Consider the following 19,697-nt stretch of genomic DNA (forward strand, 5'->3'; position numbering starts at 1 on the left):
AATGACATTGGAATGTTGATGGAGTGTACTGAATTTAAAAATTGCTTTTGCAGGTATGGCCATCTTATATGTGTTAAATCCACCAGTCCATGAATGTGAGATGTCTTTCCAGTTATTTAAATCTTCAGTTTCTTTTAGTGATTTTTATAGTATTCAGTGTTTTAAAACAAGTCTTATACCTCTTTGGTTAAATTTATTCCTAAATGTTTAATTCTATTTGATGATGTTGTAAATAGAATTGTTTCCTCAATCTCATGTTCACGTTATTCATTGCCGGTGCATAGAAACACAGTTGAGTGTTACGTGTTGACTTCATATCCTCAGACCTTAACGGAACTTGTTCTTAGCTGTAATGAATGTTTTGTGTGTATAAATTTCTTAGGATTGTCTACACTAAGTTCATATCATCTGCAAATAGAGGTAATTTAGATAATTTCACTTTTTCCTTTTCAACCTTGATGCCTGCTGCTTCTTTTTTCTTAACCAGTTAAGCTGGCTAGAACTTCCATATAATATTGAGTGGAAGTGGTGAGAGAGGGCATGTTTGTCTTGTTCCTGATCCTATAGTAAAAGCTTTCTTTAAGCATTCTGTGTGATGCTAGCTGTGGCAGACAGAAAGAGAAAGAGAGATCTTCTCTCTGCTGGGTCACTCCCCAAATGCCCACAACAACCAGGAGTGGGCCAGTCTGAAAGCCAGAAGCCAGGAACTCGTTTGGGGTCTCCCATGTAGATGGCAGTGGCCCAAGGAGTTGAGTTGTCAACTGCTCCCTCCCAGGATGCACCTTAGCAGGAAGTTGGGTTGTAGGGAGAACTGGGACTCAAAACAAAGCACTCTGCTATGGGCGTAGGCATCCCAAGTGGCATATCTCTAACCACTGTGCTAATTTTCTGCCCCTGCTGTGGGTTTTTCTAAACATCCTTTATCATTTTGAGGATATTCCCTTCTGTTCCCAGCTTGTTGTGTGTCTTTATCAAGAAAGGGTATTGGAGATTGTCACCCACTTTCTCCGTGTCAGTTGAGACGATTTCCCTCTCCCCCTGCATTCTATTAATGTCATCTGTTACATTGACTGACTTTGTTATTGAAACTATGCTTACATTCCTGACATAAACCTCACTTGGTCGTGGTATAAAATCCTTTTAATTTGCTGCTGGATTTGGTTTACTAGTATTTTGTTGAAGTTTTTATTTTTATTTATTTATTTTTTTTATTTGACAGATAGAGTTATAGACGGTGTGAGAGAGAGACAGAGAGAAAGGTCTTCCTTCTGTTGGTTCACCCCCTCCCCCCAATATGGCCACCACGGCCAGCGCTGCACTGATCTGAAGCCAGGAGCTAGGTGCTTCCTCCTGGTCTCCCATGTGGGTGCAGGGCCCAAGCACCCGGGCCATCCTCCACTGCCCTCCTATGCCACAGCAGAGAGCTGGATTGGAAGAGGAGCAACCAGGACTAGAACCTGGCGCCCATATGGGATGCCGGCGCCGTAGGCAGAGGATTAACCAAGTGAGCCATGGCGCCGGCCCCTTTGTTGAAGTTTTTAAAATTTGTATTTATAAAAAGTATTGGTATATGGTTTTCTTCTGGTAGCTTTATTTGGCTTTGCTATCAGCATAATGCTGGCCTCCTAGAACGAATTCTTCCTTTTTCTTTGGAAGTGTTTGAGAAGGATTGATGTTCTTTAAATGTTTGGTAGAATTCATGGGTGAAACCTTCTGGTCTTGGGTTTTCTTTTGGGTGTTTTTTTTTTTTTTTTTTTTTTTTGGACAGGCAGAGTGGACAGAGAGAGAGACAGAGAGAAAGGAAAGGTCTTCCTTTGCTGTTGGTTCACCCTCCAATGGCTGCCGCGGCTGGCGCGCTGCGGCCGGCACACCGCGCTGATTCGAAGGCAGGAGCCAGGTGCTTCTCCTGGTCTCCCATGGGGTGCAGGGCCCAAGCACTTGGGCCATCCTCCACTCACTCCCTGGCCACAGCAGAGAGCTGGCCTGGAAGAGGGACAACCGGGACAGAATCCGGCACCCCGACCAGGACTAGAACCCGATGTGCCGGCGCCGCTAGGTGGAGGATTAGCCTATTGAGCCGTGGCGCCGGCCTTTTGGGTGGTTTTTGATTACTGATTCTAATTGTACTGGGTAGAGGTCTATTAATATATTCTGTTTTTTGGCCGTCGCCGCGGCTCACTAGGCTAATCCTCCGCCTGTGGCACCGGCACACCGGGTTCTAGTCCCAGTTGGGGCGCCAGATTCTGTCGTGGTTGCTCCTCTTCCAGTCCAGCTCTCTGCTGTGGCCCGGGAAGGCAGTGGAGGATGGCCCAAATGCTTGGGCCCTGCACCCTCATGGGAGACCAGGAGGAAGCACCTGGCTCCTGGTTTTGGATCGGTCACAGTGCGTCAGCCGTAGCGGCCATTTGGGGGGTGAACCAATGGAAGGAAGACCTTTATCTCTGTCTCTCTCTCTCACTGTCTAACTCTGCCTGTCAATATATATATATATATATATATATATATATATATTCTGTTTCCTCTTCTTTTTTTTTTCTTTTTAAGATTTATTATTTGAAAGGCACAGAGAGAGAGAGAGAGAGAGAGAGAAGGATATCGATCTTCCATCCACTGATTCACTCCCCAAATTCCTGCAACAGCCAGGGCTGTACCAGGCTGAAGCCAGGAGCCAGGAACTCCATCCTTGTCTCCCACATGAGTAGCAGGGGCTCAAGTACTTGGGCCATCTTTTGCTGCTTTCCCAGGTGCATTAGCAGGGAGCTGGATCAGAAACAGAGGTCCTGGGACTCAAACTGGCACTCTGATGTGGAATGCTAGTGTTTCAAAAGGTGCCTTAACCTGCTGTGCCACAACAATGAACCTGTTCTATTTCTACTTTAGGCAGTTTTGGTAGCTTATATGTTTTTAGGTCGATTTTATTTAGCTGATCTAAATAATAGGAAGAGAGAAAAAGGAGAGAGAGATTTTTCATCTGCTGGTTCACTTCCCAAATGGCCACAACAGCCAGGGTTGGGCCAGGCTGAAGCCAGGAGCAGGAACTTCTTCCGGGTCTCCCATGTGGATAGCGGCCCCAAGTACTTGAAACACTTTCTGTTGCTTTCCCAGGTGCATTAGCAGGGAGCTGGATTAGAAGTAGAGCAGCCGGGACTTGGGCAAGTCTTTAAACTGCTGGTTCACTCCCCAGATGCCCAGAACTGGGGCTGGGATGGGCCAAAACCAGGAGCCCGGGAACTCAATCCTTGTCTCCCAATATGGGTGCAGGGACTCGAGTCTGAGCCATCACCTGCAGCCACCCACAGTGTGCATTAGCAGGGAGCTGGAATTGGAAGTGGAGCCAGGACCTGAACCTAGGCACTTTGATACAGAATGTGGGTATCCGTTGCAACATCTTAACTGCTGGCCGGAACACCTGCCATTTGAACTCTTCTAGCCACTTTCATTACAGTGAAATGTTGATACTGTCTACCTTGCTGGCATTGTGAGGATTAACTGAGATCATTTAATGTCTGGCACATGACAGGGGCTCAGAACTTGTGCTGTTTACTGTGCTTATTGAATAAGGTCTACTTTAAAGTGACTCTGAGGTCTGTGGTTGCTCCGTAATAAGCCAGGCATTGAGAGAACGTGAGCACCTGCTTGGGGATTTGAATCCTCTTCCCTCAGCGTGGGTCTTTGTGTTCTAATCCCCTCTGGAAGTTGCTAGGTTACCACTTAAAGGGACAGCGTTCATTCATGTCATCTGAACCCTGAATAACTGAAGAGCCTTTGCTAATAAGCAGCTCCCTCTAAATATGAGTGAGGCCACAGTGTTGAAGGTAGCTGACAGCAATAGAGGTAGGCAGTCTTCCCCAAATATGCAGTTTTGGTCTACTATCACATAAATAATCTATGCATCCCATGGCAGTAGGAAGACCCCTTTTTTTTAATACCCAACATTTATTAATATCCATTAATATAGTCATTTTACTACTCAAGCAATTACTGTTTTCTAGAAATCGTGTCTTTTTTCTTTACAAGTTCCTGTGATTAAAGAAAAAGTCACTAAATTTTCAAATTCTGTGTTTTTGAATTTTCTTTGTGTTCCCTGGTTCGCTGAGGCTTAATAATTTTCTTCAGCTTCCTTTATGAAAAGAGCAGCTTGAAGGACTTTTGCTAGTCGCTGCCTCAATTTTCTGAGTTGTTTAGCAATCTTCGTCTATACTTTCTGAATTTCTTCTTTAGCTCTTGCATAGCTGCCATAAACCGGCTCTGACCCTAAGCCTGTGGCAGATCCCCTTGCTCAGTAAATCCGGCCCTCAGTCGTCTCCGCTCTGTCGCAGAGTGTCAGCTGCCGAGTTTGTTCTTCCTGCTTGTTAGATGTTTCACTGAGTTCATTGGTAACATTTTTGGTACAGTATGACTTCTCATGCTTTTTTTGTGAAATACAACATTTTTTTCCTACCGTAATGTGTTTTCCTCAATTGTATATACTTTAAATATGTAAATAGGATTGTATTTTATAAGTAACAGGAGTTTTTAGCTTAAATTTTTCTTGGAATGAGGCAGTATTTTTAGATAATTTGCTTAATAAGTTTGTACTTGTGTAGACTCGCAGTGGAAATGTGATACAAACTGTATATATAATTTTAAATTTTTCAGTGGCATTATTCAGAGAGTAATTAACTTTACAAATGTACTTTACCACAGTATACCAAAAGATTATATTTTCATATTTATTCAACATTAAACCATCATTAATAAGAGAGTTTACATCTAACATGTATTTCATACTTAAAGTGCATCTCAGGAGTGGTGTTGTAGTGCAGTGGGTTATGCCACCATCTGAGATGCCAGCATCCCATATAAAGCACTGATTCAAGTCCCAGATGCTCCATGTCCCATCCAGCGTCCTGCTAATGCACCTGGAAAAGCAGTGGAGATGTCCCAAGTCTTTGGGCCCCTGCATCCATATGGGAGACCTGAAGAAGCTCCTGGTTCCTGGCTTCAGCCTGGCCCAGCTATTTCAAACATCTTTTCTAATTGTTGAAACAAGTATCAGTTCTAATATTTAAATGAATTAAAATTAAATAAAATGAAAGATTAATTTCCTCTGTCATAGCACCATAGTTCAAGACTCCTTAGGGGACAACACTGTGGCATAGCAGGTAAAGCCGTCACCTACAGTGCTGGCATCCTATATGGGCACCAGTTCAAGTCCTGGCTGCTCCACTTCCAATCCAGCTCTCTGCTATGGCCTGGAAGAGCAGTAGAAGATAGCCCAAGTGCTTGGGCCCCTGCACCCACGTGGTTCACTCCCCAAATGGCCACGATGGTCAGTACTAGGCCAGGCCAAAGCCAGGAGCCAGGAGCTTCTTCTGGGTCTCCCACGTGGGTGCAGAGGCCCAAGGACTTGGGCCATCTTTTGCTGCTTCCCCAGGTACATTAGCAGGGAGCTGGACTGGAAGTGGGATAGCCGGGACTCAAACCTGTGGCCATATGGGATGTCGACACTGCAGGTGGAGGCTTAACCTCTATACCGCAGTGCTGGCCCCTGTCTTTGAATTCTAAAAGTCAAAAATGTCGATTTTATCTTCTTTCTGGCTTCCTGTGCTGTCTCCTTCCCAGCGCCCTGGCCATTTCTGTGCTGACAGATGGGATTTTAGCTCCGTGTTTTCATTGCTCTGCTGCAGTCACTGCTGGAGCCTGCCAGGGATCCCAGCAGTGCAGGCTGCCTCCTGGGGCACATGTGAGTGGTTGGAGAAGGGAACTTCTGCCTTCTCCTGGTGGCACAGGAGGGACGCTCTGTCAGAGGCTCAGAAATAGTGTGCTTGTCAGTTTGCCCTGCCTCTTGTTTTTGTGTGGAAGACAGCATGGGACGTGGTGGTTCTTGCTTGCACAGTCGGGTGGGCTCTCTGTGCAGGTGCACTTCTCCAGATGACTGCCACGGGACACAAAGCCTGTGTGTTAGGGAGAAGAGATGAGAAGGAGAGACTTACGAGAAGGTCTTGGCTCACGCAGTTATGGAAGCTAAGAAGTCCCGTGATCTGCCGTCCACGAGCTAGAGACCTAGGAGAGCTGATGGTAGAGTTGGACAGCCTGAGAGGCAGATGCCAGCCTGCGTCTGCAGGCCTCAGAGCTGAGGGCAGAGAAGAGCTGTGTCCCAGCTCATGCACTCAGGCAGAGAGCACACCCACCACCATTCTCACTGCTGGCTCCCTCCAAGGATGTCAGGATGCCCACTCTACTGGCGAGGGCAGTCCTGGCTTTGCTCGGTGTGCAGATTCTAATACGAATCTCTCCTGGAGTCTCCCTCACAGACATACCCTGAGATACTGTTTAACCAGATTTTTGAGTGTCTTATGGCCCAGTCACAGGCACATAAGATTAACCATTGTGCCAAGATTGCCAGATGTTTCCAAGAGAAGCCCCAAAATCTAGACTTTTATATGAATTCTTCTAGTTTTCAAAGATCAGTGGCTACTTCAGTTTTATTTTAAAACACCATGAGTGACAGATAGACATGTTGGCAGATGAGTCTGCTCCTTGGGTCACCAGCTTATAACCTGACATAAGAAGTAGTGTTGACCGGCGCCGCGGCTCAATAGGCTAATCCTCCGCCTGTGGCACCGGCACCCCAGGTTCTAGCCCTGGTCGGGGCGCCGGATTCTGTCCTGGTTGCTCCTCTTCCTATCCAGCTCTCTGCTGTGGCCCAGGAGTGCAGTGGAGGATGGCCCAAGTGCTTGGGCCCTGCACCTGCATGGGAGACCAGAAGCACCTGGCTCCTGGCTTCAGATCAGCGCGGTGCGCCGGCCTTAGCGGCCATTGTGGGGTGAACCAACGGCAAAGGAAGACCTTTCTCTCTGTCTCTCTCTCTCACTGTCCACTCTGCCTGTCAAAAAATAAAAAATAAAAAAAAAAAAGCAGTGTTAAACCAGCATTGCACACAGAACATGCATATGAATTATAGTTGCTTTTTATTATTGCCCCCATCCTTCCTTTAATTTTTAAAAAATTTATTTATTTGAAAGACAGATGAATCTCCCATCTGTTGGCTCATCCTCCAAATGCCTGCAACAGCTGGAGCTGGACCAGGCCAAAGCTAGGGGCTGGGAGTCCAATCCAGGTCTCTCCTGTGAGTGGCAGGGGCCTGCATGTTTGAGCCATCACTGTGCCTCCCAGGGTGTACATTAGAGGAAGCTGGAATTGAGGATGGAGCAGGACTCAAACCCAGGCACTCCGATCATGGGATGTAGATGTCCCAAGAGGCATCTCAACGACTGCACCAAATGCCCGGCTGACCCTCCCCACCTTTCTCTCATTCCCCTTTTGGAAGATGTTCAGTGTGTCTGAGTTAGGTTGTAATTAGGTGATAGGGATTAGAAATGGTTGGTGACCACTTACTGCTTACATATGGTAAGAATCAAATGTGCACTGAGTATACTGGTGGTTACATTTTTCTTCTATATTAGGAAAAATAAGAGAATATTACTAGCATTTAATTTAAATTCATGATTTCCTATGGATGATACTATATAGTAATAGATAATTTACTATGCTTTTACTTTTTTAAGAGATTTTATTTATTTGAGAGGCAGAGTTATAGGGAGAGAGAGGGAGAGACAGAGAGAAAGGTCTTCCATTTACTAGTTCATTCCCCAAATGGCTGCAAAGGCCAGAGCTGGGCCGACCCAAAGCCAGGAACCTGGAGCCTCTTCTGGGTTTTCTTCATGAGTGCAGGGTCCCAAGCACTTGGGCCATCCTCCACTGCAGAGAGCTGGATTGGAAGAGGAGCAGCTGGGACGTGAACCGGCACCCAGTTGGGATACTGGTGCCGCATGCTGGTCCCAGTGCTTTTACTTTTTACAATGTAAATATTTTACTATGTAGCTACAACTGTTCTGTTTTTTTTTTTTTTTTTTTTTTTTAAGATTTATTTATTTGAAAGTCGGAGAGACAGAGAGAGATCTTCCATCTACTGGTTTGCTCCTCAAGTGGCTTCAGTGGCCAGGGCAGAGCCATGCTGAAGCCAGGAGCTTCATCAGCTCCCACTTGGGTGGTAGGGGCCCAAACACTTGGGCTGCCTTCGTTACTGTTCCCAGGCTGTTAGCAGGGAGGGGGCTGGATTGGAAGTGGAGCAGCTGGAACCCAAACCTGTGCCCACGTGGGATGCTGGCAGCACAAGCAGGAGTTTTACCTGCTACACTGCAACACTGGCCCCAGCAACAGCTGTTGTAAAACTTTGCACGTATGAGTAGTGACTGATTTAGTGCTTACATCTAATCTAGGAGGTAAGTGCTGTTAGACGCAACTCTATTTTATGGTGAGGAAATTGAGCACAGAGAAATTAAACAATTAAAGACTGCAGGCGGTGGGGCAGGTGTGGTGGTGCAGAGGGGATGCTAGCGTCTCATATCAGTGCTGACTGGAGTCCTGGCTGCTGTGCTTCTGATCCAGCTCTCTGCTGAAGGGTGTGGGAGGCCCCTGAGTACTGGGGCAACTTGACTCCGGAGACATACTGTTTCTCTTGTTACCCCCATGCTGTCCCAGTCCCCTGAAACCGCGAACCCTGCCACATGCCTTGCTGATTACCTTCCTTGGGGCCTGAGCTGAGAGGCAAGCACTGCAGAATGTACAGAGTCTGGTACAGTTCTCGACTCCAGCAGTAACCCTGTGGTTCATGCTTTGGATTTTTTTTTTGTCAAATAAAGATTTATTTAATTATTTGAAAGGCAGAGAAATGGAGATCGGGAGGGAGGGAGAGAGGGAGAGGGAGAAGGAAATGGGGAGGGAGGGGGGAAGGAGATAGGGTGGGAGGGAGGAAGGAGAGGGAGAGAGAGCGAGAGCGGGCGATAGATCTTCCACCTGATGGTTCATTCTCTAAATGGCTATAATGACCAGGGCTGGTCCAGGCTGAAGCCAGGAGTCTGTAGCTTCTTCTGGGTCTCCCACAGGGGTGCAGGGCCCCAAGGACTTGGGCCATCCTCAGCTGCTTTCCCAGGCGCATTAGCTGGATCAGAAGTGGAATAGCAGATTCTGTCCCAGTTGCTCCTCTTCCAGTCCAGCTCTCTGCTGTGGCCCGGGAGGGCAGCGGAGGATGGCACAAGTGCTTGGGCCCTGCACCTGTATGGGAGACCAGGAGAAGCACCTGGCTCCTGGCTTCAGATCAGCACAATATGCTGGCCGCGGCGGCCATTGGAGGGTGAACCAATGGCAAAGGAAGACCTTCCTCTCTGTCTCTCTCTCTCTCTCACTGTCCACTCTGCCTGTCAAAAAAAAAAAAAAAAAAAGAAGTGGAATAGCTGGGATATGAACCAGTGCCCATATGGGATGCTGGCACTGCAGGCCGTGGCTTTAACCTGTTGTACCACAGTGCCAGCCCAATGCTTTAGCTTTTACAGGTGTGAAAATGATCATAGTTATCCTAATGAGAGGTCCTGTTTTCCTTCCATTTTTCTAAATATTTAATGTGAAAACTTTTCAGACAAGGTGCAGCATAGTACAGTGGACACACGCATCGTTTCCCCTAGATTGACCGATTGTTGTTAACTGTATGCCAGGTTTGCGTCTCTCTCTTTCTTTGAACCATTTGTGAATCAGTTCAAATACTTCATGTTCCTGATAACATTACTCAGCACATGTAAGGGTGCTTTAGAAAGTTTATGGAAAAATAGAATTAAAAGATAAGTTCATTTAGGTGCAAAAATTTTTGCAATCCATGAATATGTATCTTCTGAGAACTGGGTTATCTTCTGTGTAACCACAATAATTTGTCATTGGTAAAATGTTGTTAGCTGATCTACAGTCCCTACAACAGTTTCTACACTGTTCCCATTTTACCCTTTATAGCTGTTTTGTTTTGTTTATCTATCTAGGATCCAAGGAAGATTACATTTAGTTGTCATATTTATTTAGTCTGCTTTTGTCTACAACCAGTTTCCAGACTTTCTGTTTTCCTGTCATTTATGACATTGACATTTTTAAAGACTCCAGACTCGCTGCTTTGCAGACAATCCTTAGGATTTATTGTTATCCCGGTCTGATTGTTTCCATGTGTAGTTTTAGGTTTTTTAAGTTTTCAGGACTGTCACTGGGTGAAGTGGTTCCTTTCTCAGGGTGTCACATTTGGAAGTGTGTGATGTCATGACTTTGCATTATTGGTGATGGCAGTTGGACCATTTGGTTAAGATCGTGTGCCCCAGGTTGCCTTGTTGTGGAGGTATCTCTTCTTTGTGACAAGCCTTTCCTAGAGTGACACACTGAGATGTGTGTAGGAATATCGTACTCTCTAACAGTCTGTTACCACATTGGCGTCCCTTGTTTCTTGTCTGAATTGGTCTTACAGTTTGTGTAAAATGGTAATTTTTCATTTCTATAATTCCTTATACTTTTATTTGCTGAATTTTCTGTAAATTTTACTTCATGTGGTAGATAGAATAATGGTCCCCAAAAGATGTCCGCTTCCTAATTCCCGGAAACTTAGTATGTTACCTCACGTGGCAAGTGGAAATTGACCTTGTAGATGGATTTGAGGTTGCTCATCAGTTGACTTCAAGATAATAGGGTTAGCCAAGTAGGCCCAGTGTAATCACAGTGTAATCTTTAGAATAGAAAGAGGGAAGCAGAAGAGGCGTCAGGGTGATGCTAATCCCCCAGGTGGTGGCTTGGGAGGCGGAGGAAGAGGACCACAGTTGAGGAACGGGGTGGCCCCCAGAGGCTGGAAAGGATGCTTTGATGTTAGCTTTGTGGTACCCACGTCAGACTTCTGAGCTACAGAGTTTTAAGATAACGTGTTTGTGTTTAGACCACTTACGTGCGTCGTGATCTGCTGTAGCAGCAGTAGAAACACAGTACAAATTACTGTACCTGGCAGGGGAATGCTGTTTTTACAAATACCTAAAAGTGTACAAGTGGCTTTGTGATTGGGCAATAGAAAGAGGCTGAAGGAATTTTGAGAAGCATAATAGAAAAATCCTAGATTGCCTGGAACAGACTGTTATTAGAAATTTGGGTTGTTAAGGACTTTGCTGGTAAAGTCTCACAAGGAAGTGAGCTGCATGTTGTTGAAAACTGGAAAAAAGGAGACCCTTGTTGAATAGTGACAGAAAGCTTAGCAGACTTGAGCCATTCTGTCATTTGGAAAGCGGAGTTGGGAAACGTCTAAACTGGATCCTTGACGGAGGCCCCTTCCAAGTGAAGGGCGGCCGGTGTGGCTTGGTCACTTCTCTCTGCTTGAAGCAAAATGGCAGAGGGAAGAGTCGATGCAGGAGGAACTGCTCAGCAAAGAGAAGCCCAAGCTTGGTGATCCGGGAATTCCTCAGATTACCCAGATTCCAAAAGTGCCAAAGGTAAGAGATTCACTGTCAGGAAAGCAAACAACAAAACAAGCAAACAAACAAAAACAAAAACAAAAAGCACGGGTGGGTGGATACTTTCAAATCCTGTAGATTGGAAGTTCAGCTTACTCAGGGTTACACAAACGACTGTTTGAAGAGATTAAGCTTGTGATTTTCGGATCCCCTCAACCACTTCAGCAGAACCTGGAAATGGAATTATCGAGGGGAGACGTGTGCAAGAGTCTCTTGTCCAGTGGAGTGAGTCCATGTACAGATGACCTATGAGTTTCTTTAGAAACACGCCAGCTTGCTCTGAAAGGGGTGGCCAGAGGGTGAACTGAAAGAGTGCTGTTGGACCCCAGATTCTACAGGCAGGAAACAAGCTGACAAAATTACTTGTCTGCAAAAGTGTGCTTTTATGAAAAATGGAGCGTGGACTCCGGAGGGCAGACGTGTGAGTCACAGAGAGTTATTCCAGGGCCTCGTAAACCTGCTCGAGTTTGCCTGGCTGGGGTCTGAAATTACTCAGGATCCTTTTTTCCTTTAGTTTTCTCCTCTCTTGAGCCAGGATGTCCATAGCTGAAGTTCTGTGTATCGCTGTTGTGTAACTTGTTCCTATTTCAGTGGTCCACACATGGAGAGTAATTTTATCCTTGCATGGGTCAAAGCCAGAGTCTTAGCTATACCTGATTCAGGGGTTGAGATTTGGGCATTTTGATCTGATAAATTTAGATGAGATTAGACCTTGAGTTGATGCTGCAGTGGGTGGGTGGAGGCTTTTTTGGGGGCTGTTGGAATGGATGTTGGGGGCCTGGATGGGCCATAGCAGGCAGAATAATGCCTCCATCCCCCAGTATGTCCACATCCATGAACCTGTGAGTATAATACCTTGCATGGCAAAGGTCAACCGACCTTGAGATCATTAAGTTATCCTGGGTTGTCCAAGTAGAGCCGATGAGCTCACAAGAGTTCTTTGAAATGGAAGAAGGAGGTGGAAGGGGTCAGAGTTAGGCAGTGTGAGGATGATTAGATATGCCATTGCTGGCTTTGAAGGAAGAGTAAGGGGACCATACACCACAGGCCAGGGAACAGGGGTGGCCACCAGCAGCTAGAAGGGGGCAGGAAACAAGTCTTGCCCAGAGCCATTGGCTGGAAGACAGCCCTACTGTGCCCTGATCTTGGCCTGGTTGGATCTGTGTTAGACTCATGACCCACAGACCTGTAAGACAGTATGGGTTTAAGCTGCCAGGTCTGTTAATTTGTTACAGCCACAAAAGAAAACCAGTGTACCTGGGCTCATGGATTCTTTGATCAGTGTGTTAGAATCTGTCTCTGTTAGTAGCCCCTTCAAGACTTTTTTGTGGCATGTGCTCAGTCCGCCTTTGGGCATTCTCCTCTTTGGGCCTGACAGGGTGCTCCAGGCCTGTCTTGGGCTTTCCTCTTGGACTTGGTACTGCCTCTTCTGTGGTTTCCTGCACTGAGGTCAGCACGTGTGACTCTGCCCTGTTGTCTTGTGAAAATATCGTAAAGATAACATAATGGTGATGGGTCACTCGGGAAACCTTGGAACTGGGCTGTCAAAGTTTGCCAAAGGAGTGAGAAGTACCAAGTGTCTGGCTTTTTCATGCCAATCTTCCTATGTCCTTTTGCGTGGAGCTGCTGCTGGGGCTGGGCAAGCAGCGTCAGGGGTTTATGACTGCTCTCATATAAACTCATGGAATGGAATGGTTGTGGGCCCAGCCGCCGCTTGTGATGCCTCCATCCCATAGGAGTGCCTGTTCGAGTTCTGGTTATTCCACTTCCTGTCCAGCTCTCTGCTAATTCATCTGAGAAGGCAACAGAAGATGTCCCAAGTACTTGGGCCCTTGCACCCATGTGAGAGACCCGAATGGAATTCCTGGTTCTTGGCCAGGCACAGTCCATTGTGGCCATCTGGGGAGTGAACCATCAGATGGGAAATCTCTCTCTTTCCTCCTTGTTCTGTCTTTCAAATAAATAAACAAGCTTCAAAAAGAAAAGAAATGGTTGTCTTTGACTATAGGGGCTGAGCGTTGTTCTTGATTCTTCCCATAAGCATCTATGCTGTACTCATTCAGAAATTGATCAGTATGAGGTCCTTTAACAAAACTGGTTCTGCAGAATTCTTAGCTAACTTTTTCAAACACTTTGTGGTGGTGCACAGAGACTGAATTTAATGGTGCAGGTTAAATGTTGTCTTTGGGGATGTGCTGAAATCTTACATGGTTACAGATCTTCCTCTCAGACAGGGTTCAACGGCACAGATGCTTCCCTAGACCTGGCAGGAAATGCCAGTGAGCGACGTGGCTGGGCGCTGTGCTGAACTGGACCTTGTGGGCCTGTGCTGAAGGTGGCAGCCGCAGCATTCTGGTTGGCGCCACTGCAGAGCACAGAGCCCAGGGTGCTCAGGTGTTTCAGGAGAAGCCCAGGAATCTGGATTTTTTAAATAGTGAGTCTTCTGATTTCAAAAGGTTAGCAGCTAATTCAGTTTTAATTTTAAAGCACCATGAGGAACGTATACGCCCAGTGTAAAGGCTGAATTCAGTTATTCAGTTCCCACCAGTTCCCAAACTGGTCTAGTATACCCTGATAACCAGCGGCTTGGGACACCAAGGGTTGTCCAGAGCAGGCCTGTTTGGTACAGTGGACCAACCCCCTGGGCACTTTGGAGAAGCCCATTGCCTTCTCAGAACAGTATTCTTAAATGGATAAAAAATTATAAATGGTCATAAAGGAAATTAGGTGTATTAAAATGAAGATATCAAAATATTTTGGAAATTTTGTTATATGCTTTTTTAAAAAAATAAATACAATAAATAAAATGATCTAGTGGAAAGTCTGTTAACTACCATAATTTTTAAATATTATGAGAATAAGTGGCTGGCCCCGCGGCTCACTAGGCTAATCCTCTGCCTGCGGTGCTGGCACCCCGGGTTCTAGTCCCGATTGGGGCGCCGGATTCTGTCGCGGTTGCTCCTCTTCCAGTCTAGCTCTCTGCTGTGGCCCGGGAGTGCAGTGGAGGATGGCCCAGGTCCTTGGCCTGCACCCTGCATCTGGCTCCTGGCTTCGGATTGGTGCAGCGCACCGGCTGTAGTGGCCACTTCAGGGGTGAACCAACAGCAAAAGGAAGACATTTCTCTCTGTCTCTCTTTCTCATTGTCTAACTCTGCCTGTCAAAAAAAAAAAAAGTGATATTTGAGGTATCTTGTAACAGTTGTGAAATAATGTTAAAATGCCTGATTTCGTCTGGAGATTCCTCAGAAACCTGAATATAACCCTACCATACAACCCAGCCATACCACTCCTTGGAATTTACCCAAAGGAAATTAAATTGGCAAACAAAAAAGCTGTCTGCACCTTAATGTTTATTGCAGCTCAATTCACAATAGCTAAGACCTGGAATCAACCCAAATGCCCATCAACAGTAGACTGGATAAAGAAATTATGGGACATGTACTCTATAAAATACTATACAGCAGTCAAAAACAATGAAATCCGGTCATTTGCAACAAAATGGAGGAATCTGGAAAGCGTCATGCTGAGTGAATTAAGCCAATCCCAAAGGGACAAATATCATATGTTCTCCCTGATCAGCGACAACTAACTGAGCACCAAAAAGGAAACTTGTTGAAGTGAAATGGACACTATGAGAAACAGTGACTTGATCAGTTCTTGTCCTGACTGTTGATGTACAATGCGCCAACAATTTAATACTTTATCCCTTTTAGTATTTTTTTGTTGTTGTTCTGGTTAATACTATTGGTTGAGCTCTGTGGTTAACACACAATTATTCTTGGGTGTTTGGATTTAGCTGAAGAGTGATCCCTGTTGGATATAAGAGTGGGAATAAGAGAGAGGAGATGTACAATGTGGGACATACTCAATTGGACTTGCCCCAAATGGTGGAGTTAGAAGTGTGCCAGGGGATTCCAATACAATCCCATCAAGGTTGCATGTACTAATGCCATCTCACTAGTCCAAGTGATCAGTTTCAGTTCACAATTGATCACACTGATAGATCTAAGAGTCAAAGGGATCACACAAACAAGACTAGTGTCTGCTAATACTAACTGATAGAATCAAAAAGGGAGAGAATGATCCAACATGGGAAGCGGGATACACAGCAGACTCATAGAATGGCAGATGTCTTAAACAGCCCTCTGGCCTCAGAATCAGCCCCTATGGCATTCGGATCTGGCTGAAGAGCCCATGAGAGTATTTTAGGCATGGAAAGCCAAGACACTCTGGCAAAAAAACAAACAAACAAACAAAAAAAAAAAAAAAAAAAAAACCTAAATGAAAGATCTCTGCGAGTGAGATCCCAGTAGAAAGAATGGGCCATCAAAGAAGGAGGTACCTTTCTCTGAAGGGAGGGGGAACTTCCACTTTGACTATGACCCTGTCAGAATAAGATCGAAGTCGGTGAACTCAAAAGGCTTCCATAGCCTTGGCAACTCATGACTAGAGCCTAGGGAGATTACTGACGCCATAAACAAGAGTGTCAAATTGTTAAGTCAACAACAGGGTCACTGTGTACTTCTCATGTGGGATCTCTGTCCTTAATGTGCTGTCCAATGTGAATTAATGCTATAACTACCTACTGAAACAGTATTTTACACTTTATGTTCTGTGTGGGTTGAAACTGATGAAATCCTTACTTAATATATACTAAATTGATCCTCTGTATATAAGGATAATTGAAAATGAATCTTGATGTGAATGGAATGGGAGAGGGAGCAGGAGATGGGAGGGGTGTGAGTGGGAGGGAAGTTATGGCGGGGGGAAGCCATTGTAATCCATAAAGTATACTTTGGAAATTTATATTTACTAAATAAAAGTTAAAAAAAAGGAAAATAATAAAATGCCTGGTTTCTGTTGATGGCATAGTTATAGTTACTATTAAGACTACTTGCTTTTTTGCCCACATTCCTAATTAAATTTCAACTAGAAACTAGTGAAAACAAAGATGTAACCCCCTCTTGCCACCATCCACGTGAACTCCAAAGAGTCTCAGGCTGAGAGCCCTTGCTCCAACATAATCCTCTCCTCAGAGTAATTTTAATGGTCGCCGTATCATATGATGGAGTATAATTAAGCAACCGTACTCTCTTACAGTTTAGTCTCGGTTTCACAGTTAACTTTTTGGTTACTGAAACTTGATCCTCTGCTTTTCTTTAGAACGTTACCATTTATCTTACAAGATTGTACGGACGGACAGTCGCCTGGTACGCAGCATCCTAACAGCCCATGGGTTTCATGAAGTAAGTTGATTTTTACTGCTTCACTTGATCAGCTCAAAAGCTAAAAATCTTAGCACCCAATTGACTTCACCAATTCACAGGGCCAATTCTAGACACACCTGGGACCAACGCTTAGTGGTAATGGAGAGCTTGAACTGAATTTCTGAATGGCCTTATGCGTATCCCCTTGCAAGGCATGCAACACATTTTCACAGGGTTTTTTCTTACTGTATTCTTAGGCTTGAGCTAGAAGCAGAGTTGCCCATAAGGAATTGTTTGGTTAAGGTTTTCTGATGGCAACAGAAAAGGACCCTGCCTCACTTTAGCTGAAAGTGGTTTGTAGAGAAGGTGTGCAGGGGCCACTTAACAGAATCAAAGGGAAAGCTGCGAAGTTGGGTCTCTGGAAGGAGAGAGGCTAGGACAGCCCCAGGGATCTGGGAGCAGGAGTCTTCAGGATCATCTCAAGCCACTGGACTCCATTCATTGTCCTAATGCCTTTCTGTGCTCGGGAATCACATTCTGGAGTTAGAAGATTGGCCTACTGGGCATCATGGATCCACCTTTGTAGGAGGAGCTGAGTGGGAGATTGGCAGGTCCTTTAGAATGAAGGAATAGGTTTCTGGGATGACTGGGAAGGACTGGCAAAAGTGCAACAACTTCCACTTTCGATATTCTGAAACACTTGTTAAAGTCTGATTGTAAACTCCTTATCCTTGATTGAGATATGTAGGAGAGGTTTTGTTTTCTTGTTTTAAAGGTTTATTTATTTTGAACGTCAGAGTTAATAGGAGAAGACAGAGAGAGAGAGGAGAGAGAGAGAGAGAGAGACACCTTCTTCTAGAGAGAGAGAGAGGAAAGAGAGAGGAGAGGGAGAGAGACACCTTCTTTTGTCAGAACTGGACCAGGCCAAAGCTAGGAGATTCATCTGTGTCTCCCACAGGGGCAGGGGCCCGGGCCCAAACACTTGGGCCATCTTCTGCTGCTTTTCCCAGGCCATTAGCAGGGAGCTGGATCAGAAGTGGAACAGCTGGGACAGAAACCGGTACCCGTATTGGGATACCATCATTGCAAGTGGCAGCTTTACCTTCTACACCACAATGCCAGCCTCTGTAGGAGATGTTTTGATGAAGTTCTGAGACAAGTATATTTCTTATTTTTTTAAAGATTTGTTTACTATTTATTTGAAAGGCAGAGTTATGCAGAGGCAGAGAGAGGGAGGGGTTGCCCATCCACTGGTTCACTCCCCAAATGGCCACAACAGCTGGAGCTGAGCTGATCCAAAGCTGATCCAGGAGCTTCTTCGGGTCTCCCACCTGGGTGCAGGGGTCCAAGGACTTGGGCCATCTTCTACTGCATTCCCAGGCCAGAGCAGAGAGCTGGATCAGGAGTGGAGCAGCTGGGACTAGAACCAGCACCCATGTGGGATGTCGGCGCTTCAGACCAGGGCTTTACCTGCTACGCCACAATGCTGGCCCTATGTACATAATTTTTGAGTGAGTGGATAAATGAGTGCTAATAAATGGTTGAGTGAATTCTGAAGTTGGTCTGCTACTGTAAGGTTCCAGTTCTGATCAACACTTTGTACCTGGTATGTGCAAGGACAAAAGGTCAGTCTGAGAGAAGAGTTTTGGGTTGGGCTCTCATGTTGCACTTTGGTATGCAGAGACAACATGGGCTTTTCTAGAAGGCCTCTCCCCTCTTTTAAACTCTCCCTGTTTTGTGATACCCACTACCTGCATCACCCCCATGAGCTCTTTGTGGATAAAAATCCATTTGAACCTTTATCCTATTGCTCTTCCTGGAGAGGGGCTACCTCTGATGTTTCTTTTTTCTCTTCTTTCTTTTTAAAAAGATTTATTTACTTATTTGAAAGGCAGATTTACAGAGAGAATGGAGGAGAGAGATCTTCCATCTCTGGTTCACTTCCTAAATGGCTGCAATGGCCAGAGCTGGGCAGATCCGAAGCCAGGAGCCAGGATCTTCTTCCATATCTCCCTTGTGGGTGCAAGGGCCCAAGCATTTCCATCTCCTGCTGCTTTTCCAGGTGCATTAGTGGGGAGCTGGTTCAGAAGTGGAGCAGCCAGGGCTGGAACTGGTGCCCACGTGGGATGTTGGTGCCACAGGCAGCATCTTTACCCACAGTGCCACAACAGTGGCTGTCGCTCCTCCTCTTCGTGGAGGAACGACACTGAACCCTGCCTAGGTTTCCTATCCGAGTCACGGCACCATTATGTCGCTCCCCCTCTTCACAGAGGAACGACACAGGACCCTGCGCTGTTCTTTTGTCTGCTCGGCCCTTCCCGGGTTTGCTGCTGGTTCTTCCCGGGTTGGCTACCGTCCCTCCACCTCCGTGGAGGGGCGGGCCCCCTGCCACTTTCCCCACTTCCGCAGGGGAGCAGCACACCGCCGGCCGGCTCTCTCGGGGGCTGCACAGGTGTTCCTCAGGTGTTCCTGGTGCATGCCGTCTCTCTCCTCCTTTATAGTCCTCTTCCACCAATCCCAACTCTGCTACCCACACGCCGAGTACGCTGCTCTCCTCCAATCAGGAGCAGGTCCTACAGTTTATTGGTTGAACTGGAGGCAGCTGTGTAGAAGCTGTTTCTCCCTTCTCAGCGCCATATTGTGGGAAAGCAGATGCATAGAATAAGTCTTAATTCCAGTAACTTAGTCTAGTCCGAGTTGCTCCCCACAAGTGGCTCCAATCTCTGATGTTGCTTTGCCTTCTTGTCTTTCTCTCTGCCTTCAGGTTCACCCAAGCAGCACTGACTATAACCTAATGTGGACAGGATCCCACCTGAAGCCCTTCTTACTTCGCACCCTCTCTGAAGCACAAAAGGTCAATCACTTTCCCAGGTAATGCTGTTGTAGCTGCTTCGTTCTATTTAAAGGTACCTAACTTTGAAGCGTGTTGCCATTAGAGATAATTAATGTCCTTAAAAAACAACAACAAAGAAGTTGTCTTGATAATAGGGCAGCAGTGTGCAAACCAAACTGAGGTGTTCACATACCTGAGCGTGTATGAACACTTGCCAAAGGGGACGGAGGTATTTTCTTTTAAAAGATTTATTTTATTTATTTGAAAGACAGTTACAGAGAGAGAGGTAGCGACAGAGAGGTCTTCCATCTG

General features: G+C 45.9%; 1 protein-coding gene across 13 annotated transcripts in view; it reads left to right on the top strand.

Moving 5' to 3' along the window:
- Positions 1-19,697, top strand: part of TTLL5 (tubulin tyrosine ligase like 5) — a 278,126-nt gene that overhangs the window by 13,060 nt on the left and 245,369 nt on the right. For all 13 annotated transcript variants that reach the window (XM_017349414.3, XM_008272017.4, XM_008272023.4 and 10 more), the window contains 2 exons: positions 16,509-16,591; positions 19,317-19,423. In XM_017349414.3, coding sequence (XP_017204903.2) covers positions 16,509-16,591; positions 19,317-19,423 — 190 coding nt within the window. The remainder of the gene's footprint in view (positions 1-16,508; positions 16,592-19,316; positions 19,424-19,697) is intronic.

Source organism: Oryctolagus cuniculus, chromosome 20 (assembly GCF_964237555.1).
Source record: "Oryctolagus cuniculus chromosome 20, mOryCun1.1, whole genome shotgun sequence".
NCBI classification, from domain to species: Eukaryota; Metazoa; Chordata; class Mammalia; order Lagomorpha; family Leporidae; genus Oryctolagus; species Oryctolagus cuniculus.